Source organism: Palaemon carinicauda, chromosome 1 (assembly GCF_036898095.1).
Source record: "Palaemon carinicauda isolate YSFRI2023 chromosome 1, ASM3689809v2, whole genome shotgun sequence".
Lineage (NCBI taxonomy): Eukaryota > Metazoa > Arthropoda > Malacostraca > Decapoda > Palaemonidae > Palaemon > Palaemon carinicauda.
Window position 1 is genome coordinate 156,364,061 of NC_090725.1, and position 27,528 is coordinate 156,391,588.

The 27,528-nt window shown below is 41.5% G+C and overlaps 1 protein-coding gene across 2 annotated transcripts in view; it reads left to right on the forward strand.

The window, feature by feature from the left end:
- The window catches only part of SerRS-m (Seryl-tRNA synthetase, mitochondrial), a 227,140-nt gene that overhangs the window by 188,462 nt on the left and 11,150 nt on the right, over nucleotides 1-27,528 (forward strand). For both annotated transcript variants that reach the window (XM_068386022.1, XM_068386026.1), the window contains exon 6: nucleotides 6,148-6,320. In XM_068386022.1, coding sequence (XP_068242123.1) covers nucleotides 6,148-6,320 — 173 coding nt within the window. The remainder of the gene's footprint in view (nucleotides 1-6,147; nucleotides 6,321-27,528) is intronic.

Sequence of the window (27,528 nt, forward strand, 5' to 3'; positions counted from 1 at the left end):
AACATCTGACTATGTCAGATAGATTTGGTTTCACATCTCCATTGAGAGGCGTTATTCTGATAATGTATTTGTATATTTTTTCTACACGAGAAAATATGCGTTTTTGTGTGTTGTAATGCTGGATCATATACATACTTTGTTGTAACTACATTTGATAATTTAGTTGCATAATGAAATACTTAACCGTATTTGCGTCTTATTACTGCTCCCTCAGTTATAAGCTAATAAAGTATGTTAGAGTTTTACTAAAACCCCTTTAGGGTGTTCAGATTCTTTAAATCACAATATTGTTTTCTAAAGGAATAACCTTACATTCTTAAGGTAAGTAAAAGGTATGCTTCAACTCCTTTTTTTTCCAACAGGAAATACAAACCTTGAATCCTTATTGTCGACATTGACTTTTCCCTGCTGGGGGAAGGATGCACTAAACCAGCTCCAGGTTTTGTGGACGTGACAGATCTCTGGAACTTCACATACAAGTCTAGTAGACCAGATAAGGAAATCTATTCAAGGTAGAAGGCACATACACAAACCCACAGCTAATAGTAATTTCAAGACAATTCTCTAGTATATTTCCATCAGCACAACATGGCCTGAGCCCAAAATACGTATTTTGACCCAAGGGAAAAATCTATTTTTGGGTGAGAGGGCCATGTCGTCCTGATGGAACCCACCCTTTTGCTGATCCCTCCCAAAATTACTTTATCTGCGGCCATTTCCGCTTAACGGCATGAATAGGAATGGCGTCGCGGTAGTAGTAGGGAAGGAGATTCACTGGGTACGTAGAACGGCACCCCTTTCTTTTGCCTCTCTTCCCCCGTACATCGAAGCGTTAAATCTATTCGGAGTGAGGATTGCCATGTGTCGTATCTAGAATATGTCCCCTGATATTATAAGATATCCTTTATTGGATACTCGTGCCAGGAGTTGGAATCCTGGAGACCTTTGGTAAGGGTAGGCTCCACCTTGTAGGGGTGCCAATCGTAAAAAATATTTCCCAAAAATACACTAATCAAGACACGCTAATGAAATTTTCAGAACCCTTAAGACACTCTCCTGGGCACAGAGAGGCATCTTCCTTCAATGGGCAGATTCTCCAAGGACCCCACCTCATTCTTGGCAGGAAAAAGCAGGATCGGGAAACAGGTTCAGTTCTCCTGAGTCCAGGAACTGAATATGGACTGTGTTTCTAGATAAGGCCACTATTTCACTAACTCTAGCCCCTGAGGCTATTGCGAACAGAAAAATGACTTTCTGTGTTAAATACTTTAGAGTACAGTCCTTATCATCCAGGTTTGAAGCATAGTGAAAGACTTTGTCCAAAGACCACGTGATGCGCTTGGCTGGGGCTGCAGGCTTGAGTCTAGCGCATGCTTTCGGGATCTTATTAAAAATTTCATCTGAGAGGTCCACCTTAAAAGCGTATAGAAGTGGTCTAGCCAGGGCCGATTTACAAGAAGTAATTGTAGTATGAATCCTAGGTAGGAGGAGAAAAGGTGACTCATCGGTAGATGCCAGTAAGCATCTGCTAGGTCTATTTTGACCGTGTACGCCCCTTTTGGCAGAAGGGTCCTTATGTGTTGCAAAGTAAGCATCCGAAACTTGTTGTTCTCGATCAACTTGTTGAGTGGAGACAAGTCTAGAATGCCTTTGAATTTGTCTGAGTCTTTCTTGGGTTTGTCTGAGTCTTTCTTGGGAACACAAAATAGCCTTCCCTGGAATCTGATGGACTTCGCTTTCTGTATCACCTTCTTGTTCAAGAGTTCTGAGATATATTCTTCCAACAAGAGGGTGGAGTGTTGGAAGAATTCTGGAAAGCGGGGTGGAATTCTGCTCCATTTCCACCCGAGTCTATTCGTAATTAGGCTGTGGGCCCATGGATCGAAGGTCCAGCGATCCCGTAAGTGATGGAGTCTTCCCCCTACCTGAAACCCCTCATTGTTTGGGGGTCCTACGGATTTGCCTCCGCGACCACGTCCTCCTCAGCCTCGAGAGAAGTTACCTCCTCGGGAACTTCTCTTAGGACCTTTTCCTTTCTGGCTGGGGTGAAAGGAAGTCGACTGCCTCTCAAAGGTAGGGTTGAAGACTGGTGATTGGGTTACTAGTCGTTGAGGGTTCATTTGGAAGGTGGTCTGAGGCATTGTGGTCATGGTCATGGCGGGGATTTGTGCCAGTCTTTATGGTCTCCTTGCCCTCTTGTTCTTGGGTTGGGGACCTCCTTCCGTAGAAGATTTCCTCTTCGAAGACATACCCCACTTTTGGAGAAGGTTCCTGTTCTCCGTTGCTGTCCTCGCAATGACCTCTTGGATCAGTTCCTGTGGGAAGAGGTCTTTACCCCAGATTCTCAAGGTAATCAGCTTCCTTAGTTCGTGCCTGAAGGTTGCTGCAGCCAGGACAAACTCTCTGCAAGCTCTCCTCGCTCTTAGGAAAGCGTAAAGGTCTTTCACAAGGGTACCCATGTGAGACTTGGACAGAAAGAGGAGGATTTCTGGGGCATTATGTTGGCTTGCGCTTAGTTCCAAGCAGTTCTGATGAGAGAAAGAGGCTGCATGTCTCTCCTTCGACTCCTGTTCCTTCCTCAGAAGATGGTCTGGCAACTTAGGAAGGTTCTTGTTGAACTGCTGTCATGCGATCTCCGGGTCTAGTTTGGAGACAGAGAAGGTTAGGTGGACATCACTCCACTTTTCTTTGCAGGTAGGCAGTGCGAGAGAGAATGGCTTACATTCTTCTAGAGTCGGCAGGGTTTTCCCTCGCTGGCAGCCTTGACAACAAAGTTTAGTGCTTTCTCCGTAAAGGGAAATAAGATGGAGGAAGGTGCAAGAAAGGTGGGGTGCTTCTTGCTCAGTGCCGAGACTTTGGAATTGATATATCCGGCTCCCTTCAGAGTCTTCAGGAGGATGGCCTGCGCCTTATCGTGTTCAAACACGATGACCTCTTTAGGGACCGTTTCTTCTTGGGTCGCATTTTTGTCCGGCAGTCTCACATAGCTCTCGGGATAAGAGGAGAAGTTAGGCCAGAACTCAAGGTCTTCGATCTGTCCGGCCCCCATCTTCTCGGAAATGAACAGTTTCCCATCCATCATGGGCATATGCTCCGCGTACCTCCAGGGATTAGTTTCAGAGCAATGAGGGAGATTGGACACTCTAAGAGGCTTCTTAGAAGTGCCCCTGGTGGTTCCGAGATGGTCGATCTTCTCCTGCATAATCCTTTGCTGCTTCCTGAACGATTCCTGCATAGTTTTCTGTTCTTGTTGGAACGACTCCATCATGCGTTTTAGAGATGTCAGAATCTCTTCACCCGCATTAGCCTGAGCAACAAGTTGTGGAAACATTGAAAGCAGTGGTTGATATGTGGCCACGGCAAACTGGGGGTCGTCTGTTGCCGTTCAGAGGGATTTTTCTTCCTCCACTTGGGGAGGTTCCTCGTCCTCTTCAGGGATACCTTGCAACAGGTCCTGTTCAGTGTCAGAAGACACTCCTGACATCCTCTCTTGATGGATGTCCATGCCCTCTAGGGCCTTGTTGATGTCCGAGTCGACCTTCAGCTGGATGAAGGGGGACTGAAGCTGTTCCTGGGACACCACCGCATTTGGCAGAGCCTTGGGGAACAGTAGGCACCTCAGGGAGTCATTGGGTAGGTATGGTCCTGGGGAGTTCTTCTGGAACCCCCTTACCCATTTGCAAAGGGTATCCCTCGCTGTGTCCCTAGCCTCTAGGGTAACTAGGGGGTGGTTTCACCGAAACCATTGGCCAGCAGGGTTGAGCAGATGGTGCAACCCTACAGGTCCCAATACTTCAGGACTCCTGTGACGATGCAGCAAGGGGCATGAGACCTACACATCGTGTGGCCACAGAAGTCCCTCCCCTTGTGGTTGCAGAACATCGCTCCTCACTTCTCCGTAGGGTCATCCTGTAAAGAGAAATACTTTACATGAGTATGTTGTTTTATATATCAGTGATATAAAAGCATACAGTGTATAATAACAATAGTAATCACTATTGCATATGGTATCTGAGGATAGTAAGCTTGAAAGGAAATAAGAAAAAACACATATCCGAGTGAATTCCCTTCCCAGGCTATTGCTGAGACCTCCGTCAGTATTAATTTTCCGTTTCCCTGATAGGGAAGATACAAGGTAGAGAAACTCTAGAACTAGAGTTAGAGTTAGTAAGTAGTTTATACCAACATTATCCACCTGTAGTACTGTATTAATACCGTTCGGGTATTGTAAATCCCCGATGATAAAGGAAAACCATCTGAGTGTTAAGGGATTACTCAACCTCAACAAAATATCATGGTCACTACAATCGTCTGCGATAGGGAACACAGAATATGTTAGAAAACATATGTTCTACTGTATAATTATATACAGTAGTCTGCCAGCAGTCACTGCCGGTTCTGGGTTAGTACCCGACGGTGCTAACCGAAAGAAAGAGAGAAAGATTAAGGAAGGAGAATTTCCTACTATTATGAATGGACATAACAGTAGGAAGGGTAGGAGGACTATAAGTCCACGTGCTGTCTCCTTACCAGAATGAAAGAATCTATCAGATTCTGGCTTCCACCCATCTACAAACTACCCTGTCGTTGGCAATAAAGTCGGCGGCTAGGAATGCGGATGGTAACTCAAGAGAGAGCTGAGGACTTTCCAAAGTATGTCAGGTTTCCTGCTGGAAGCCATCAGAAGACGTCTCAGTCCTCCCCCATTCTTATTAACTTCTTATGAAGGAAGGGAAGTCAGGGGGAAGGTGGTAGTGAGACGAAGGAAGTAACTGCCGCTGGTAGAACACCTGCCTGTAACGCAATCATCCTAGCAAGCAGGGGTGATTGCCAGAATACCGGTGAAAGAATCTTGTGACAACACGCCGTCATGAAAGGACAGAGGGGGGAGGGGTTGAGGGTCTTACAGATCACTTTTATAAGAGATGGTGGCAGATTATGTCATCCTCCTCAAAACAATGAGCTGGGAAGCATGGCTTCCTGTGCTGACGACGTTGCCGAACGTCGTCGGCAAGACAAGGGCACCTTTAGTATGTCACTATCTGATTCAAAGCCAGAGGCAGGAAGAACATTGTTCTACTCAACAGCGATGAAGTGAGACAATGACTGCCGCCTGTGCCAGCGGCATCCCTCAAGGAGGGAAGAAGGGTTTAGCCTCTTCTCTCAGAGAGAGAATATTTATCGTAGCTTGTCCATAGATTCTAGAGAATATAACATCTCATCAGAATCGAGAAGAAACACCGGGTCAAGGGAGAGCACAACACTCTTAGCAGGCAACAAGAATAGGAATGGGGTCGCGGTAGTAGTAGGGAAGGAGATCCACCGGGTACCTAAAACGGCACCTCTTTCTTTTGCCACCCTTTCCCCTTACATCAAAGCGTTAAATCTATTCAGGGTGAAGATTGCCATGTGTCGTATCTAGTATACGTCCCCTGATATTATACGATATCCTTTATTGGATACTCGTGCCAGGAGTTGGAATCCTGGAGACCTTTGGTTTAACTCTCTGGGAGTATCACTATAGCAAATATCCTTTAGAAGGCTACCTATAGGAACCCTTCCATCAGCACAACATGGCCTGAGCCCAAAAATACAAATCATATAACATTTGAAGTATCTGTGTATTTAAGTGTGTGGAATGTATGGAATAAATTTCCTTTATTTCGAATGCAAAAAAAGGCGTTTTTAGTAGTATACAAGCATTTTAGTTCGTGAGCTCTCTCCCAGAGCAAATTGAGCTCATAAAACAAGGCTCTACTGTACCTTGATAAGCCTGAACTAAGTACTGTACATAACACAATTCATAATAAATTTAGCACCACACAGAAAGAGAAATACGGAGGTAATCATGGTTGTACAAATAACATGAATTTTGTGATTTAAACAAAGCAGCTCACAGTTTTTGTCTATCAATGTAAATACAATAATATTGGCCCCCACAGTAGATGGATATAGGGGGAGAGAGGGAAAAAATACTATTTTTTAATCTAAGATTGAAAAGCTTTTGCTTCGTTAATACTAGCTATATGACTCCCATGTAAGTATCGAAATAAGAGTTTGTCATTAGAATATTTTTTCTTATTGTCTTCATTCTTGCATGCAATATTACTTTATACAGTATTTTATGATCAAGTGTATTTTCTTCAGATTTTAGACATGCCACTTCATGATCTGGGTGCACCTGCATATTCTAAGGTCGATTTTGAAGCATGGATGCCAGGAAGGAAAGCTTTTGGAGAAATATCTTCAGCTTCAAATTGCACTGACTATCAAAGCCGTAGACTTAACATTAGTTACAAAAACAAAAATGGAGAACAAAAGTAAGATTTTTGATATACCATTGTTTAGCTTAGCCTTTCAGTCTTTCCCTTTACACTATACTGTAGTCGATGAATATAATTTTTGGATATCAGTCAACCCGAATTTACAATTAAGTCCCAGTTATTATGTCATTCATTGTTATGACTAATAATCATTCCCTGTGCAGTGTCAATTCACCCACATCTCATTACTATCATCATAGGAACTAACTTATTCATGACCTTTTATCTTTACAATCTTTAAGTTGAATATTGCAGACAACCCCAGGTGAAGAGCCTTAACCTATTTTTATTGCTGAAAAAACTGCATAGTTATGTTGATGTTTTAATAATATTTTTTTTGCTAATGCTTGGAAACAGGCACTTTCGAATATTTTAAAACTACATCCATATATGCCCAATAAACAGAACATGTTACAGGAGGTTTTACAATATTGAAAGATGTGTCCCATATCAACGGATAATGAGACATCGGAAAATGGGTTTTTTTTTCACTTTATTACAAAAGGTTTGTGAATGAACTGTCTACAGCCAACACTCAGGTGAGCGCCTTGTCTAAAAGAACGCACAAAAGCAACTAAATCCCGTGTGGAATTCTCATGATTATAGAGTTCATTTACCTTGATGTACAAAACATATCTTCATACAAGGATTAGGACATTACTCCACCCCCCCCCCCCCCCAGCTCCTCACTCCGGGAGGAGGTGCGCACTCGCCCTCGCTAGTCTATGATATATGGCGGACACTCCGACCCAGAATAGGCATGGCATGTACTAAACAGAAATGCAGTATAAAATATATATATATATATATATATATATATATATATATATATATATATATATATATATATATATATATAGAAATCATCCAAAAAATAACACAGTGACATATTTTATGTAAAAATGTACACAATACAATATTAATAATTCCACTAATTTCTTCCTATGACCTCTGCAACTAAAATGAAAAATACCCAAAGAGAAAAAAGTCATATCAACATCAGTATTACACAACCTCATCAATAACCTCCCTCGGGTTGCGGGCAATACGGTCCATTTTTGGGTGGGACGGGTAGGAATAGATATTCCTTCATCCCTCGATTTTACTTGTCCGGCATTATGGCACAATTTCGCAACATAACTCACCACCACCGTTTTGCCATTTTTTTTAAAAATCACAACTACACTTGCACTTGTAACTATCAACCGGTGGCCACTAGTTGTTTTCCCGAGAAAATCATTTATCTTCCAGCCCTTCTCTTATAACTTTAAGTATAAGGTATTCACATTTACACATTCTCTAACACTGCCTTTCCTAAAGGCTGAACTTTAATCCTGCAGGCTCTTACCCTTCGGGAACCACCCCGGCCCCAGCAACCAGGAATCATATAAATACATGAATAATACAGCATCCGCCTGATGGATCCCACCTGACCTATTTAACCTCTGATTGTTTTTAGGTTCACTCAACAATATGTCATACGTATTGCCACACTCAGGAAAATTACCACAACACTTTATTATACATTAAGCATCAACATAAGAACACATTGTTATCATCAAGTTTATTTAAAACATGTCAAAAGAAGAAATGAGGTCTGTTCTAACAACAACAGCAAAGGAAAAAAATTCTACACCAACTCAAGGAATGTCACGTATGCAGGGGTAAGGAGGAACACTCTGATTGACACTCTTGAAAACTACCTCTTCAGGCACCACATGTATGTGTGCCTGATGACATTCAGACACTGCTCTATTAATAATGCTTTGTATTACTACAGTGTTGGGTTTAACCATCTTTACTCGGTACGGACCCAAATACGCTGACTCTAGTTTGTGTTTCCTAGGTTGTAATACTTTTACCAGTGCAATTTTGAACCAACCATCATACTTTGAGCTGGGTTTTTCATTAGCTCTTTTCAAAAACCTTTCAGTGGTGTTCATTACTCTCCTCAATAGATTTAGTAAATATATATGGTATTGCTCAGTTGAATAATTTGTCAATTATAGTGAATTAATCAGGACCGCATATGGTAACACAGGATCCTGTCCATACACAAAAAAGAAAGGCGTGTCCCTGAGCGAAGCATTATATGCAATGTTCAAAGCTAGTTCACCTGTAGGAAGCATGACGTGCCAATGAAGGGGGCCATAAGCCACAAAGTAATGTTGAATTCACACTTCTTCCCTATTATGCGATTCCACTAAGCCATTAGCTGAAGGTCTATATGCGGTCACTGAAAAGTGTTCAATTTTCATCAAGTCCGTGACCGATTTCACCACCTTATTTATAAACTCGAGACCATTATCACTTATCAAAATTTTCGGGCAACCAAACCTAGTAATGAAAGAGCACAGCACCTGGGCTAATAAATTTGCCGATTTATCTAACATTGCGTAAGTATGAGTGTACCGAGTAAATGCATCCACAAATACACATATATACTTATGTTGTGTTAAACCGGTAGGAAAAGGCCTTACCACATCCATATGCACCCTATAAAACTTAATAGGAATCACAGGTCACTTTATGGCTTCCGGTACAGTGTTTTTATGTTCTTTGAAACAGTTACAAGCATGACAACATTTTATATAATTTTCTATAGATTTTTTCATTCCTAACCAAAAGAAGGATTCACATGCTTTCCCTGTGTTCTATCAATTCATAAATGCCCTGCAAACGGACTTGCATGTACAATGTGGATGGCTTGATTAATTAAAGAGGGAGGAAGAACTACCCGTGCACAAAATTCCCCTCCCCTCTCCTCGTAAGCACAATTTAAGATGTCATTTTCTATCAAAAAATTTTCACAAGGCACATTCAGAAATGATGGGTAACTCTCCGATTTCCCTTTAATCACTGCTCGCACTCTTTCCATCCATTCCTCTTTTTTCTGTCCCTCTCGGACTTCTTTTATGTCCCAACCTCCCAAGTCAATCGCACCTGCATCATCAGGGCACTCATTCTGGACTCCCCTGGTCATGTCCTCGGCACCCACACATATTCACCTTCACCGTTCCCATATCTCTCTCTCTCTCTCTCTCTCTCTCTCTCTCTCTCTCTCTCTCTCTCTCTCTCTCTCTCTCTCGCTCTCTCTCTCTCTAATATCTGTAACTCTCTAACTCTCTCTGCTCCTGTTTTTTAATGCTCCTCGGGTGAATTCACATCCCGTTCTCTATTTTCTCTATTTTGATGGGGTCTTCAATATTTTGGTTACTTTCTTCGTTCCTCTTTTGTGCCCTAGTTGCTACTCCTATTATTGCACTTCTAGAGAGGGTATCAGCTACCTTGTTAGCTTTACCTTCTATGTGGTGAAAACCTTTATGTTAAACTCTAAAAATCTTTCAATCCATCTCACTTGTCTAGATGTCAAATCATTTTCATAATACAAGTCACGTAAGGGGCGATGATCACTTTATAACTCAATCGACTGACCTAATAAAAAGAACTGATGCGTCTCTAGAACCCAAAGAATAGCCAAACCCTCTCAATCGAATGTACTATAATTCTTTTCTGCCCCTTTTAATGCCCTGGAAGCAAAACAAATGGGTCGCTCTCTACCTTTATCATCTCATTGAGAAACTATGCCACCAATAGCTTAGTTACTCGCATCTGTAGTCGCTAAAAACGGGCGATCAAATCTAGGATATGAGAGTAAGTCATTGCTAGTTAAGGCAGCTTTCAAATGGCTAAAGGCCCTTTCTTCTTCCACTCCCCAATTTATTACTTTTTGTTTCTTTAAAGCATCTAAGGGTCTCGCTATCTCTCCAAAACCTCTTATGAACTTACGGTAATACCCAGCGAGCCCAAGGAACCCTGCTACTTCCTTAGGGGTACGTGGGCTGGGGAAATCTCTAATAGCTTCTACTTTACTGGGACAGAGTTGGATACCTTCTGGGGTTATTATGTGACCTAAAAATTCGATCTGTTTACAGAAATATTTACACTTTGACAAATTTATTTTCATATCATTACGTCGCAATGCTTCTAAAACTTTACGAATATTATTATTATGCTCTTGGGCCGTTTTCCCTTTAATTATGATATCGTCTAAATAAACAAGAACATTATGGCCAATTAAGGGAGACAAAACTGCCATCATTACTCTAGAGAAATGACTTGGAGAATTTTTAACACCAAAAGGAAGAAAATTAAACTGAAATAGTTGATTGTTAGCTATAAATGTCGATTTATATTTACTGTCTTCCTGAATGGGTATTTATTAATATCCGGACTTCAAATCAATAGTTGTAAAATATTTACTATCCCGTACCTTCACAAGTAATTCTTTGATCGAGGGCAATGGAAATGCAGTATCTTTAGTGACTGCATTCAACTTCCTATAATCAACAAACAATCTTACCGAGCCATCCCTTCTCGTAACAGATACAATTAGAGAAGCCCAGGGGGATTCGGACTCCCCGATTATCCCTTGTTCCCTTAATTTACTAATTTCCCTTTTTATCTCTCCTTGGAAATGAATGGGTACCTTATAGGGCCTTGACCTGATCGGCTCCGCCTGCCCAGTTTAAATTTTGGGTTTGTAATTTTCTTTTTATGTCTCCCTTTCTCGCGTCAGGTAAGGCATATTTCTGCAGCGAGAAAGAAATTATCTAATGTTTATTTCAGTATAACTTCTTTAACTATATTGTAATCAACACATTACCTCCATTACCAGAACATCTTTCAGCAATCTAATTACTTGAATAGCTTTTTCTCTCTCCAACCACCCATATGTGGCTACTTCAAAGTCTCTCAAAAACACTTCGTTCGATTGAAACCCTTCGTTAGGCTGTTGATCATCAAAAGGCCTAACACATTGCCTGGAGTTCAGGCAGTTTCCGAACTACGATGTTATCTTCACTCGACTGTGCATGTGTACTTTCACTTGTGTGCATTTGGACTTCGTTTATGTACGTCGGATATGCTGTAGTTGCATGCCGCTCCTCTTCTCGTTCCACCAAGAATCTGATCATTAACTCTGCTAGGTTATTTAGCCTATTTTCTAAGTCCTTTGTTCGAAGATCCTGTCTATATTCTTCATCACTATAACTGACTGCTCCTTCATTTTCATCCCCTGCAGCAGCAGCGTCTGCTATGTTGGTCCTTGTGTATCTAGGGATCTTGAATTTTAATATTTTACCGGCTCAAAGAACAAGTTCGCTCACAGCATACACAAAGAGACGTATTTGTACACCTGACACCAATATATCCCATGTCAATGGATAATGAGACATTGGAACATGGGTTTTTTCACTTTATTATAAAAGGTTTGTGAATACATTGTCTACAGCCAACACTCTCAGGTGAGCGCCTTGTCTATAAGAACGCACAAAGGCAACTAACTCCCCTTGCAAGCAAGATTTCACAACAACATGCTGAATATTTAGGTTTTTTGGAATTCTCATGATTATAGAGTTAATTTACTTTGATGTACAACATATATCTTCATACAAGGATTAGGACAGATGTGAACATGTGCAATTATATTTAAAATCGATAGATTTTACTATACATGTTTCAGAACTGAATTAAGCATTAATTTGTAGCCTTTGATAGCTCCAATATAAATTTTCATACCATGAAGTAAGAAACAAAGAAATTTAACACTTTTCCATACTTGGTTTTGTTATGGAAACTCATTAATGTGCACCAGCCAAAATAAAATTACCTCTGTCTATGGGTGTTGGTAGATTTTTTTTAATGGCTAGAATGGACTATGTGGAACAATGTGAAAACCCCTTCTCTCTGAGGATACTTTGGATAGTTTCCATGTTGTCAGCTGAAGTACTTGGGGATTTTGAATTATTACTTGTTTTGAGAATATTTATTCTGCATGGTAATTGGAACTTCTGTTATTAGAGGCCAAAAAGGATCTATTTTGATACTTCTGCTGTTCTTTGACGTCCCTGTAATAGTGTCCACAACCCTTGTCAAACTATCCTGAACTGGAGAGCAGAACATTTCCATTTTCTGTTAAGGGAGGTAGTGAACATAACATTGTTGGGTTTTCCCCACCATTTCCAAAGTTCTTGATATAATATAACAAGTGGAGAGACCACTAATTTGGAAAACCCTGAGTTTTCTAGTTCAGATGAATGGCTAAAATTTCAGTTTCCATGGTATGTACATGTAGCCTAACCCCCTTTTTAGCCATAGAAATAACTCTTCAGCCAGGTGCCTCCTTGTTTCTTTATGTAAAATGACAATTATGCTGGCCTTGAATATCACAATGACCTTCCCTATCACTAGTCTTTTCTGTAGATGTAATATTTTGAAGCCTACTCATAACTAAAGGCAGTAATGTGGTAAACTTTTAGTGTTAGAATCATTCTTAGCTCTGAAGGAAGGCAAAAGAAACAATATTATTGTCGTGGGTAGATGCAATAATTTTGAAGGGATAAATTGAAATACAAAATCCATATCTCTCTCAGGAGTGGCTACAGCAAGAGGGAAATCGACTTGTGTTTGGTCAAAGATGTCGTCACCGTACCATCATCAGCATTTTGCAAACAAACCTAGCCTCAATGAGGAGTGTTTGCAGCGAGAAAGAAATTATCTAATGTTTGTCCAAAGATGTCATCACCTTAATGTATAGTCAGCATTTCTGAGATAAACTGACCCTCGAGGAAATCCCTGTTTATGAAAAATATTATGGGTCGACAAGTGCCACTCTTTTGTTATGGGGCAACATGGGGTCCAGATTTTATCGGAGATTTGTTCTATATACTTCTATGATGTGATCAATCAAGCTACAGAATATAAAAAAACTTATAATATAGAAATGAGGAATGCCCATCATAATTAGCTTCTCCCAGACATGGGTATATGAATTTCAAGAAGAGACTGTCAAAAAGAGTTTAACGAAAGAAGCATAATGTCCTGACGAGATGAGAACAAGAAAAGTAGACCAGAACTCGGACAGAGCCACTTTCCAACCATACCTTCAAACAACAAACTTTTATCTCCAAAATTTTGATAATATCCATGATGAAGACAAGAATTAAAGAAGATAGCCCTTCCTGCTTATGACAAGATGTAGCCAACACTGCCGGTGCCCTGACCATTTTACACTATCACCAAATCCTGGGAGAAGACATTTGCTATCTCATCTTGATGCCACCCCTTCTGTTATGTCTTCGAGTTTGAAGTCATCGTGCCAGCTTCACCTGAACTTTAGCCAACCTTCTGCGATGCTCTTAAACCTAAAGCCTCCTTACCAGTATCATCTCAGCAGCTACAGGAGATTCAACATTCTTTTAAATATTGTTCTACTTTCCTATTTGATTTAGGATGGACATGGCAATCAACCGTGAACACACTGAAAAGAAAACGAGTATGGCAATTAGCAATTCTGACATCAAGTCAGCAAGTGCAGCAGTGTAATGCGTGTATTCGCCTGCTTCCAAAGTCAAAGTGATTGTTCTGCCTATGGGGTAGGTGGGGCTTACCCGTCATCTGGTGATTAGCAATATTCACCTTGTTAAAAGTCCAACGGCTGTTTCAACTTTGCTGATGTTTTATTCCCATTAAAGGTCAAGAGTTTTTAAGTGTAAGAACAAACAAAGACTTTATAAAGGTTTAAATTCCACACCTTTTAAATAAAGTACAGTTAGCCCTCCTTATTTGCTGAGATTAGGGGACAGAGACGGGCGCCAAAATCAAGAATCTGCAATTGTTTGCTGCCCTAGGGTGGGTCAACTTATAACTTACCAACTCACTGACCATTACCTACCTACGGTTGACTAACACAGTAGGTAACCCAGTGTACTGCACTACATTTTTTCCACTTGCTTTCTATCATGATATTTTAATTCATACTACTTTTCAAAGGTAATTGTACATTATTAGCTCATCTTTAGTACAAGGTAAGATGACTCAATACACGAAAGTCATCGTTTCTGATACGGTAGAGTAAAAATATCACTGATAGTTGATGGTTGAAATGTACCCGAAATCAAAAGCAAAAGTAAAAAATGCCTTAATGAAGCCCAATTATCCTTATAAAAGTCATGATTTTTTAGAATATGCTAATGTCAGCTTAAACTAGTTGGTCTAAGCTGATGAAATCAAATGCCGTGTTTTAAAGTTTTGTATACAGTGCAGTACTTTCAATCACTATTAGTGAAAAAATAAGATAACAAAAAATGTTGAAAACATCACCAATGTTAACAAAATACTATTGATAATTAACTCTCTCTGTCTCTCTCTCTCTCTCTCTCTCTCTCTCTCTCTCTCTCTCTCTCTCTCTCTCTCTCTCTCTCTCTCTCTCTCTCTCAGTAAAAATCTATATGTTATATGTATGTGCATTATCACCTCTTCACACTAGATTTTGATCACATCTCTTTATTTCATTCCCTGTCTTTTCATTGTTTTTATTTAATTATTTTCATCTTATTACTTCTTTTTAATAATATTAGACTCCTTGCTGCAGGATAAATTAATACAAGCATTTTAGTTGAAATAGTAGAATAAAAAAAAAAACGTCTGAGGACACCCCCCCCCCCCCCTTTCCCTTCTAGAGATAAGCTCCAGGCAATCTGGTTGTGTACAGTATGATTTTGTTTCGTAAAAAAATATTTTCCCTCTATCTCTCTTATTTCTTAATGGAAAATAATAAATTTGTTTAAATAAATCGTTTTAAACAGCATAAGATAAGAATAGAAATATGTCCTTCCATAATTTCCAGTCCCCCACAATTTTTTAGTTATTTAGACTATGGTTGTCAGAAAAAAAAAAAAAAAAAAAGGTTCATGGTTGCAAGGAAAGGTTAACAGCTGTGAGTGATTTGTGAGTTTGGGGACCTATTAGGTAAAAATGGATGTACTGTTTGGTGTAGTGGTCAAACAGCCTAAAACTTGAAATAATTATGATTTAACAAATTTCATGTCATCACATGGTAATTTTAGAAAATGAATTTTGAGTAAAGTGAAAAATCTATTTTTGGGTGAGATAGCCATGTCGTCCTGATGGAAGGTTCCTTTAGGTAGTTTTTTAAGGGATATTTGCTGCAGTGATACTCCCAGAGAATTAACCGTAGGTCTCCAGAATTCTAACTCCTGGCACGAGTATCCTTAATATAACTTTAAGGATATCGCATAATATCAGGGGACGTATTTTTAGATACGATACATAGCAATCTTCACCCCGAATAGATTTAATTTTTTGAGGGGGAAGAGTGGCAAACAAAAGGGGAGCCGTTATAAAGGTATCCGGTGGACCTCCTCTCCGTACTACTATGAGCCATCATTCCTAACTTGCATTTAAGCTGGAATAGACGCAGATAGAGTAGTTTCGGGTGGGGTTGTTCAAGAAAGAAGGGTGGGTCCATCAGGACGACATAGCTATCTCACCCGAAAATAGATTTTTCACTTTGCTCAAAATCCGTTTTTTGGGCTCGGCCATGTCGTCCTGATGGGAGCTTACCAGGGAATTAACTTGAAAATACTATATCTGTGGATTTGTGTAAGTGCCTATACTTTCAATGAGTTCTTTATATGGTATGCTAGACCCGTATATGACATTACCATTATTTGTCATATCCACTAAGCTTGGTACTGGCTTAAGGCTTCCTGCCCCCTGCAGGGAAAGTGTCGACTTCGACTATAAGGATTCAAAGTTTGTATATCTGTCAGAACAAAAGGGAAACTTTCTAGAAATTATCTTTTCGTGCTTTGGACATCTTGTACTAATCAAGGTTCTATTTAAAGGAATAGAATAAAACTCTGGGTTTCTTTTATTTCTCATAACTGAGGATAAATGAAGACGCAGCTACATTTTTTTCTTTATTTTTATGAGCAAAATAAATTACAAATGTAGACATAACAAAGTAGAAATCTAACCTTGCATAGATAAACATTATGGTTATATATCTTTCTGACCTGTATGGGAAGAATGTACATATATGAATTCATTATTAAATGCCACTCAAATGAATGTGAAGCTAAACATGTCTAGTTTCACTCGGATGTTGGATATGCATCAACACTGTGTTCAAATGTTCACACGGCACTGGTGTTATTGGTTAGATTCTGCACCTGTATAGAACAGTCTATTAATCACCGTAATGATTTCACTAGAAGGTATGAATACCTATTCACCCGATGCACTGTTGAGTCCCAAAACAGTCCACTGTTCATCGCAGCACTAGACGACGGGTTTTATGACACCACCTGCCGCCACCACAAAGTGTTTTATCTCGTGTACTTGCTTCGCATAATGTTTATAGAAGACTCTGGATGATTTTCACCCCGTATATGAGCGGAGCCTCTCAAAGTCCTTGTGTTGAAAGAAATTCAACGAAGAAGAAACTTTCTTTGGATCGTGACCTGTGGGTGTGCCGTCAGGATCCGCTCTGCGAATAAAATAAGTGAGCTTTGCTCTCAGTTGTCTTAGGGATAGATTCGATCCTGAGGTTTAGCCTCGGAAGAGCTGTCCCTGCTTGAAGTCTGAAGTTCTTCGAAGATAGACCTTGAGACACTATACTGGGCATAGAGAGACATCTTACTTCAGTGGGCAGATTCTCCAAGGACCCCACCTTTTGGTGGGCAGCTTGTTCTTGGCGAGAAAGGCAGGGTCAGGGAAGAGATTCGGTTCTCCTGTTTCTAGGAACTGAGTATGGCCTTCATTGCTAGATAAGGCCACTATTACACTAACTCTAGGCCCTGAGGCTATTGCGAACAGAAAGATAACTTTGTGTTAGATCCTCTAGGGTGCAATCCTCATTGTTCAGATTCGAAACATAGTGCAAGACTTTGTCCAACGACTACGTGATGGGCTTTGGAGGGGTTGCCGGCTTGAGTCTAGCGCATGCTTTTGGTATCTTATTGAAGATTTCCCTTGTGAGGTCCACCTCAAAGGCATATAGAAGAGGTCTAGTCGAAGCCGACTTACACGCAGTTATCGTAGTGGAAGCCAGGCCCTGTTCGTGTAGGTGGATGAAGAAAGAAACACAGAAATCTATCGATATTTCTGTTGGGTTCCCTGTTTTCACAAAGGAAACCCATTTTTTCCAAGATGATTCGTATTGCCTCCTAGTTGAACTTGACTTGTACTCTTCAATGAAGTCGACTTTGTTCTTTGAGATCCCAAACTTTTTCTTCGCTGCTAGGGCAAGAAAATCATGAGAAGTAGGTTGTTGGTTCTCAAGGATGAAGCGTAAACAGTCGCCTTCTGAATCAGTTGTGATAAAACTGGGTTCTGTAGAGGAAACAGCTTCAGTTTCAATTCTAGAACTGGAGGGAACCAATTGCTTTTGGGCCATTTGGGGGCCACTACTGCAGCTGTTCCTCTGAAGAATCTTAGCTTGTTGAGTACTTTTAGCAGGAGATTGGTAGGTGGAAACAGGTAAATCCGATTCTATCTGTTCCAGTCGAGAGACATGGCGTCTATCGATTCTAATTGAGGGTTCATGTAAGGGGCTACGTAACTAGGTAGTTTCTTGTTGTCGCTCGTTGCGAAGAGGTCGATCTGCAGTTCGGGACTTTTTCCGAGATGAAGGAGAATGAGTCTGCTTCTAGGGACCATTCTGTCTCTATCGGCTTCCGCCTGGATAGAGCGTCCGCCGTCACATTGCGGAACCCTTGAAGGTGAACTGCTGATAAGTGGCATCTTCTCTTCCTTGCCAGGTAAAAGATGGCTAACATCACATGATTGCTGTGAGATGATCTCGAGCCTTGTCGATTTAGACATTTTACTATCACTTTGTTGTCCAGGACCAGTCTGATGTGGACTGCTCTGCGAGGGTATAGTTTTTTCAATGTTAGGAAGACTGCCATGGCCTCCAAGATTTTGATGAGAAAGATTTTGAACTGGTGCAACCAATTCCCTTGCACTTTCCTTACTTGCGAAGGGCCTCCCTATCCTTCCAGGGAGGTGTCCGTGTGTATCACCAATGATGGTTGTGGTGGTTGCAGGGAATTGTCCATGCTAGGCTCTTGGCTGTTGACCACGGCCTTAATAGCGTGCGCAATCGGGTCGAGGTCAACCTTAGTTGATCTCTTCGAGCGTTTGATGTGTATCTTCTCCAAACTCCTGACGCATCCTTTAGTCGGCTTTTAGCACCGGGTCTGTCACTGCTCCAAACTGGAGAGAGCCCAATACTCTTTCCTGTTGGCGTCTTGATATCCTCTTGTGTTGGATTAGTCTCTTGATAGCTCTTGCTATTTCTCTCTTCTTTAATAGAATGGAGAGGTGGTGTGACTGTAAGTTCCATTGGATTCCTAACCATTAAAACTTCTGGGCTGGAGAAAGACGAGACTTCTTGCGATTGATCTTGAAGCCCAGGTGCTCCAGGAACTGGATCACTTTTCCGGCCGCTTGCAGACATGTAGTCTTGGATGCTGCCCACACCAGCCAATCGTCTAGGTATGCTACAACTTTAACTCCCTCGGAGCGCAGTTGCTGGACGATTGTATCTGCTAGCTTTGTGAATATCCTTGGGGCTATGTTTAGTCCAAAGGGCATGGCTGTGAAGACAAATTTTGTCTTCTGTAGCCTGAATCCTAGGTAGAAGGAGAGGGGGCAACTGACTGGTAGGTGCCAGTAAGCATCTGCCAGGTCTATTGAGACTGTGTACGCCCCTTTGGGTAGAAGGGTTCTTATGTGTTGGAAGGTAAGCATCCGGAACTTGTTGTTCTCAATGAACTTGTTGAGTGGAGACAAGTCTAGGATGACTGAGTTTGTCCGAATCTTTCTTGGGAACACAAAACAGCCTTCCCTGGAACTTGATGGACTTCGCTTTCCTTATTACCTTCTTGTTCAAGAGTTCTGAGGTATATTCTTCTTACAAGGGGGTGGAGTGTTGGAAGAATTCTGGAAAAGGGGGTGGAATTTTGTTCCATTCCCAACCGAGACCATTCGTGATTAAGCTGTGGGCCCAGGGATTGAAGGTCCAACGATCCCGAAAGGGAAAGAGTCTGCTTCCTACCTGGAACCTCTCATTGTTTAGGGGTTCCTGAGGACTTGTTTCCTTGACCGCGTCCTCCTCTGCCCCTTGGGCGGTTTCCGGAGGAACCTCTTTTTTGGGCCTCTACCTTTGTAGGACCGAAAGGTGGTCGTGTGCCTCTCAAAACCTGGGTTAAAGATAGGTGACTGGGCTACTAGCTGCTGAGGGACCATCTGGAAGGTGGTTTGCGGCTGGGATACCATTTGAGGCACCGTGGCCAGGGTCACAGCCGGAAGTTATGCAGGTCTACGTGGTCTTCCTGCCTTTTTGTTCTTAAGCTGGGGACCTCCGTCTGAGGAAGATTTCCTCTTTGAAGACATGCCCCACTTTTGGAGAAGGTTCCTGTTCTCCGTGGCAGCTTTGACAATGACTTCTTGGACCACTTTTCACCGTTGCTGTGATGAACACATGCTCTCTACAGGTCCTCCTTGACCTGACAAAAGCATACAAGTCCTTCACATGGGTACCCATGTGAGACTTGGCTAAGACCATATACATGTCTGGGGCGTTATTTAGGCCTGCACACATTTCCAAGCAGTTCTGATGAGACAGGGAGGCGGCAAGTCTTTCTTTCGTCTCCTGTTCCCTTCTCAAGAGATGATCTGGCAACCTTGGAAGGTTCTCATTGAACTGCTGGCCTGCTATCTCCGGATCCAACTTCGAGACAGAGAAGGTCAGATGTACCACTTCCCACTTCTCCTCCTAGGTAGGCATAGCTAGAGATAATGGTTTACATTCATCTAGGATTGGGCAGGGTTTGCCCTCTTCGACTGCTTTCATGACACAGTCGAGCTCTTTCTCCGAAAAGGGGAAAGCTCTGGAGGAAGGAGCAACGAAGGTTGGATGCCTCTTGCTCAGTGCTGAGACTTTGGAGTTGATATATCCGGCTCCTTTCAAGGTCTTGGTAAGGATGGCCTGTGCCTTGTCATGTTCGAAAACAATGACTTCCTTCGGTACTGTCTCCTCGCAGGATGCAGGTTCATCTCGCAGTCTCGCGCAACAATCTGGGTATGCTGAAAAGCTGGGCCAGAATTCAAGATCTTCAAGTGGTTTGGCCCCCAACTTCTCGGAGATGTATAGCTTTCCATTCATCATGGGCATGTGCTCCGTATACCTCCGGGAGTTGGTTTTGGTGCAATGAGGGAGGTCAGATACTTTAAGGGGTTTAGTAGAGCCCCTGGAAGTGCCAGGGCGCTTCCCTTCTTGTACCTCTCTCTTTGTCTGCTTGATGTCTTGCATCATCTCTTCTCGTTCCTTCCAGAACACTGCCAACATCTGCTGGATCAATGTTAGGAGCGCCTCGCTCCTGTCGACCTGTGTTGTTGGTTGGGGAGTTGGGGCTGAAGAGGTTGACGGCATAGGTTGATATGCCATCACGGTGAACCTGGGAGTCCTCAGTCACCGTCAAAATGGATCCTTCTTCCTCCGTTGGTGGTTGAACCGGCCCTTCTTCAGGGCCTTCTTGCAGTAGGTCCTGTTCAGTGTCGGTAGACACTTCCGACATCCGTTCTTGGTGGATATCCATGCCTTCAAGTGCCTAATGGATGTCCGCGTCGATCTTCAGCTGGACGAAGGAAGGCTGGACCTGTTCCTGGGGCACTACCATGCTAGGGTGAGCCTTAGGGAACAGAAGGCACCTAAGAGATTCATTAGATAGGTAAGGTCCCGCAGAATTCTTTTGGAACCCTCTTACCCATCTACGAAGAGTTTCCCTTCCTGTATCCCTAGCCTCTAAGGAGACAGGGATAGTTTCTCCAAAGCCGTTGGACAGCAAGGTCGAGCAGTTGGAGCAACCCTTCGGGTCCCAGTACCTCAGGGATCCAGATACGATGCAGCAGGGGGCATGAGACCTGCACATCGTATGCCCACAAAAGTCCTTACTCTTGTGGTTGTAGAACACAACTGCACATCTCACCTTTAGCTCCTCCTGTAAAGGAAAAGGTTTCAATGAGTATACAGTTGTTTATATTATTGATATAAATGCATACAATTAATAGTAATACTTACTATTATATTTAATAGCTTAGGATATTAAGCTAGAAAGGAAATTGGAAAGACACATATCTGTGATTCCTCTCCCAGGAAATCGTTGAGACCTCCGTCAATATTGATATTTAGATTCCCTATAAGGGAGAATACTGGGTGGAACGACTCTAATACTTAGAGACGGAGTTAGTAAGTATTTATACTAACTTCTCCACCTGTAGTATAGTAATAATGAACGGTGTTTTATATGGGCCCCGATGATCAAAGGATTCATCTGGGTGTTGAGGGATTACTCAACCTCAACATGTTATGCGGTCCCAACAATAGACTGTGATAGGATACACAGAGTATGTTAGAAATACTTGTACTACTGTATTGTTGTGTACTGTAGTTTTACCGGTACACTACCGGGGTTAGGCTAGTGCCTGGCGGCAGTAACTGATAGAGAGAGAGAAAGAATGGAAAAGAGGGTTTCCTATTATTATGGTTTAGCACAATAACTGGAATGTAGGAGGGCTATCTTGCCGCCTACTGTCTCCTTGCCAGAATGAGAGTTCTAATGGAAGGGGAGGAATCCATCTGATTCTAGCTTCCATTCATCCACAAAAATTTGCTGCCGGCTGTACTGCCGGTTGCAAGGTTTGTGGGTGGCAGGCCAAGAGAGGACTGAAGAATCTCAACAGTATGCTGGGTTTCCCACCGGTAGCTGTCAGGGCCGGCTCAGTCTTTTCCCCCGGGACATTCACTTCCGGTGAAGGAAGGACATAAGGAGGAAGTGACCGAGGCGGCAACCTAACCGCCGCTCGTAGGGTCCCGGCCGGCAAAGCAGTCAACCCGGCAAGCCGGGATGACTGTCTGAATACCAGCGAAAGAATGTTGTGACGGCTAGGCCGATACTAAAGGACAGAGGGGGTAGGGGAAAGGGTCTTATAGTTCACAGGGGAGGAAGGCAGCAGCAGGTATACCGCCTACTTTCGGCCGTGAACTAAGGAAGCATGGCTTCCTGTGCCAATAACATCATGGGCGGAAGAGGAACAAAGATTCCCCTGTCAGCGACATTGTTGGCTGCAAGACAGTACACCCTGAGCTACCATCTTATTTCAAAGCTGGGATACTCGCCGGCAAAGAGGACAGATGGTGTATAACTATCTAAGTCAAGCCGGAGTTTACTACGCAACGGCAAATGACGTTGTCGCCTGTAGTGGCGGCAGTTCAGGGAAGGAATAAGGGTTTATCCTATTTTCTCTGAAAGAGAATATATATCGAACCTTATCCATTAATTCTAGGGGATATATGTCCCCATCCAAATTAATAAGGAACGATAAGGTGAGGTTAAACATGGGGAATTACTTTACTAAATTATACATATACGAGTTAGGCTAGCCTAACTTCGGTGGGGACTGCGACCAAGGTTGGTACCACCGGGGTCCCCAGCGTATACGAAAAGTAAAGTTACATTTATGAAGAGGAATAAATTCATATCGTATGCAATATCTTCACTAGTATAATTTGCTTAACTAGCTAAATTTATAGCTAAATACCGGGAATGTCGCTCTACTGACTAAATAAAATGCAATTGTAATGTGCGACACCGGTCTTAAAATGGCCGCCTCCAGTGTTGGCTACGCTCAACCAAACACACTTAAATTATACGAATTTAACTGTGAGAAGGGAGCCTAAAATTATACACAGGAAAGAGTAAATACTCAACTTTCCAGAGGATGAAGATGCTGGAGATAGCATGATTATATTCCAAAAATCCGTAACAAACATTGGGAAAAGCTTGGGAGCGCACCTAGCTTAAATGCCACAGAACAAGGAATGATGGCCCGTAGTAGTACGAATAGGAGGTCCACCGGATACCTTGATAACGGCTCCCCTTTTGTTTGCCACTCTTCTCCCTCAAAGAGTTGAATCTATTCGGGCTGAAGATTGCTATGTGTCGTATCTAAAAATACGTCCCCTGATATTATGCGATATCATTAAAGTTATATTAAGGATACTCGCGCCAGGAGTTAGAATTCTGGACACCTACGGTTAATTCTCTGGGAGTATCACTGTAACAAATATCCCTTAGAAAGCCACCTAAAGGAACCTTCTATCAGGACGACATGGCCGAGCCCAAAAAGATTTTCTTTAAAAAGCAAAATTTTTTTCTTTAACAAATAAGGAAGTTATGATAATTCTATATAAATTCTAATTTCCGTATTTTTCTTCACTGAAATAGATTTTGTCTAACAGAAAATTATTCAAGCATACATAATTGAATCAAAATAATCCAATTTCAAAATCTTCAAATTAGTTTGTAGTGAGAGAGACAGAGAAAAAAAAATCCTTCCCTGTAACTGTAGTACATATTCTTATTTTTCATAGCATTATATATTAAATGTATATCAAATATTACTTAAACATGCATAATTATGAACTTCTTTTAATAATTTTTGCAACTATTAGAATTACTTTACAGTGCAAAGTGTTTATCGCCGAATAGTTTACACTTGTAACAGTAAATCACTCAAGCCTTCATGATTAAATAAAAGTAAGTCTTTCAAAATCTTTACATTTATCTATAGCGAGAGAGAGAGAGAGAGAGAGAGAGAGAGAGAGAGAGAGAGAGAGAGAGAGAGAGAGAGAGAGAGAGAGAGAGAGAGTGTTTTCTTTTAAATGTAATTCATATTTATATTTTTCATCAGCATTATACTCTATATCTAATATAACTTGAACATAATGTATGGATGAACTGCTTTTAATCATTTTTATTACTGTACTTGAGTTACATTATGTTAGCTATAAAGTTGGGCTGTTGTGCTTTGCGCCATTGCAATAGTTTGAAAACGTTGGTCCACGAGATATTGCGAAACCGCGAATAGCTGATTTTATATTGAATAGGTTATACGGTTTTCTGTATCGCAAATCACTGATCGCAAATCACTGAATCGGCAAAGATCGAACCCGTGGATAACTAGTAGAAATACATCTGCAAACATATATGAAACAGATGAATCGAATCCTAGATTTTTTAGTACTATATTAAGTATGTATAACACTTAATTGCTGGAATAGATAGATTTTTTTTTCATAAACCAAGAAAGGCAAAAATTTTACCAATTGCAATCTAATCTTAGCTACTTTTAGGTTTCTTGACTTGTTCAAGTCTTAATAAAATTTCCATTGATTTTAATTAAGCTTATTAGATGCCTTTTTGATTGTGGGTTAACCTAAAATACTCAATCTAGAAGGCATTGAAAAAAGCTTATAAGTAGACTGTCTTATGGAACCTAAAATAGTCAATCTACAGGGCCTCCAAAACCCTGTCTGAGATTATGATGGACAGTTTCTATGTGGTAAGATGTAGCTTCATGATGGTTTGGTTGTAATGCTCTCAAAAGAGGTTGTCCGAGAATATTGATTTTGAATCCCAACTTTTCAAACAATCTGCCAACAGAGGCCTCAGATACACTGATTTTCAAGCCAATAAGTAACCACCAACGTCATCGCACTGTTCTTTCATGTTTTAAACTTGTTTACCACCCATCGAATTATGGAGAATGTGTGATAGGTTTACAAAACTATATTCAACCGGTCCTGTAAAATGGCATCCAATTTACCTGCTAGAGGATTTGGATTGCTGAACTAAACACCTCTCTTCCATGTTATAGATGTTGCAAACATGTCTAAAATTTGACATCTCCATCAGGTTCTAAATCTCATAGACATAATTCCAGAAGAAGGGCCCACATGTTAAGAAGAATCTGGTTCTTTTTGCTCAACTGATCTGTTAGAATGTTCGATTTTCGTGATATAAACAGAGAAAAAATATCCCTCTCAAATTCTTTCAGTTCAATAGCACTTCTGCCACCATACTTTATAAAATGAATTGTTGAATGCCTACCAAAAGATGTTTTAAATCCTCATTGCCAACAGCATCTATTGTTCTCGGGCTGTTACCAAAACATCACATTAAATGTTTATAATAAGGCTAAACTCAATCAAACAGTACTATTTGGATCATTCAATAATAACTTGACGGTTAATAATCTGGAAAGTAAATGCCTAATTAGATCAAAAATTAAAAAAAAAAGCAATAATAAATGGAAAATACAGTAACAAAAATGTTGAACCATACCTTTGGAGTGAAGCAATGTTCGAGAGCAAAGTGGTAGAGGAGGATGACAAACGGCAGAAAACATTAACAAGTGGCAGAAAACATATACACTTAACTTTACAAAACAGATTAAATAGCAGAAAATATTAATACTTAATTTTAGGAAACACATTAACAAGTGGCAGGGTATATTAACACAACTCTACGGTAAACTTGAAATTACTTTTTTTTCGGCATCATTCTAATTTTGTACTTTTTTATTTTACATTTTGTATTTTCTAGATTTAATCATTTTCTTCATCACTGCCATGTTTCTTTCTTGTTGAATCACTTTCAGCTTCTTCTTGGCCTACTAGTACTATCCAAGGAAGCTTGTTTCTGTATGCTTCTTAAAATGTTCTTGAAATGACTCAGGAAAAGGTCATTTATGTATTCAAGAACACCTGTGACATTTTTTTCTGGATGTCTTTTCTACAAAAGCCTCCATTTTATGGTAGCCAGTTAGACCCTCCTTAATATCTGCCGTTATCAATGGGTCATCCTCCTCCTCCTTGCCGCTAGAGAACTGTTTCTTAACATTGCATGGCCTCCAACTCCTTTAGGTCGTCTGTCTTAAGCTCATTTTAGTGCTCCTTGATGAGCTCATTATTATTGTTCTCATCGACTTCCAAACCCATGGACGAGTGTAACAATCTCAGCAATCTGAGATAGAGCATCAGGTTCAGGATCGTTAACTTTTTAGTATCAGCTTTAGCTTCAGCTTCAGCATGGTCTACGTGGAAGCCCTCAAAATCTGGTGTGGAGATGGCATCAGGCCACAGCTTCTTCCATGCAGAGTTCAAGGTGTGCCTCAAAACCTCCTGCCAAGCTGTATCGATGATTTTGAGGCATATCACAACATCGAAATGCTCCTTCCAAAATTCATGAAGCGTGAGGTTTGTGCTCTCAGTGATTTTGAAACATCTCTTGAAGAGATATTTTGTATAGAGTATCTTGATGTTGGAAATCACTTTCTGGTCCAAGGGCTGGAGGAGAGGGGTGGTGTTAGGCATAAATTCCTCAAGGCCAGGAGGGTGAGCAGGGGCATTGTCCAATGCCAGCAGGCATTTCAGGGGAAGGCGCTTCTCTTTAAAATATTTCTTCACGGTCGGGCCGAAACAAAGGTTTACCAACACAGTGAACAAGGTTCTTGTTACCCAGGCTTTCGCATTTGACCTCCACTGCACCGGTAGCTTCTCCTTAAGCACTTTGTGGGTCATGAAGGCTAGGGGAGTCTCTGAGTGGTACACCATCAGGGATTTCACCTTACAATTCCCACTGGCATTTGCATAGAGTGCAAGGGTAAGCCTGTCTTTCATAGGTTTATACCCGGGTAGCTTCTTTTCTTCCACCGTGATGTATGTCCAACGAGGCATTTTCTTCCCAAAAAGCCCAGTTTTGTTGCAGTTGAATACTTGCTGGGGACTGTAGCCTTCCTCTACAGTCAACTCGTCGAACATTTTAACAAATGTTTTGGCCGCTTTCGTGTCCGAGCTTGCAGCCTCCCCCTGATGCACCACCAAATAAACGCCAGATTACCTCTTAGATTTTTCAAACCCCCCCCCCCCCCCCCCCCCGAGAAGCCTTGAAGCTATGGCAAAGTCTACCCTTTCGCGTAAGAGGATGGTCTCGCGATTTGCCCCATGGGCATGATGACGAGGTGTGGGAGCAGATGGAAACCTCTTTCTTCCTTCGTCGTCCAGCTCCGAAAAGCTGTGCTCTGATGGACCGGAGCGTGGTATGGACGAATTCAATACCTTTCGGTGGTATCCTCGTGGAGGATACCACTCAGGAAAAGATCTTTCCTCTTGCAAGCATAAAGAACGATCCTCACCTCTCTCTCCTGATGGTGCATTACCTCGCGGACGAGGGAGCTGCCGCTCAGAGGAGAGGGTCGGAGATGATCTCGCCTCTCACATACGAGAAGATTGATCGACTCCTCCTTCTGAATACGCATAACCTCGCGAACGAGGGAGCTACCACTCAGAAGGTTGTGTCGCTTTGTCTTTCCTCAGATGGTCAGACAGCGCAACACTGGAAGGCGAACCTTCCGGTTGTCCAAGTCGTTTCTCCTCCCACTGGGCAAGCCTGGAAAGATGATTAACTCCCTGAACAACCTCTGGAACAAA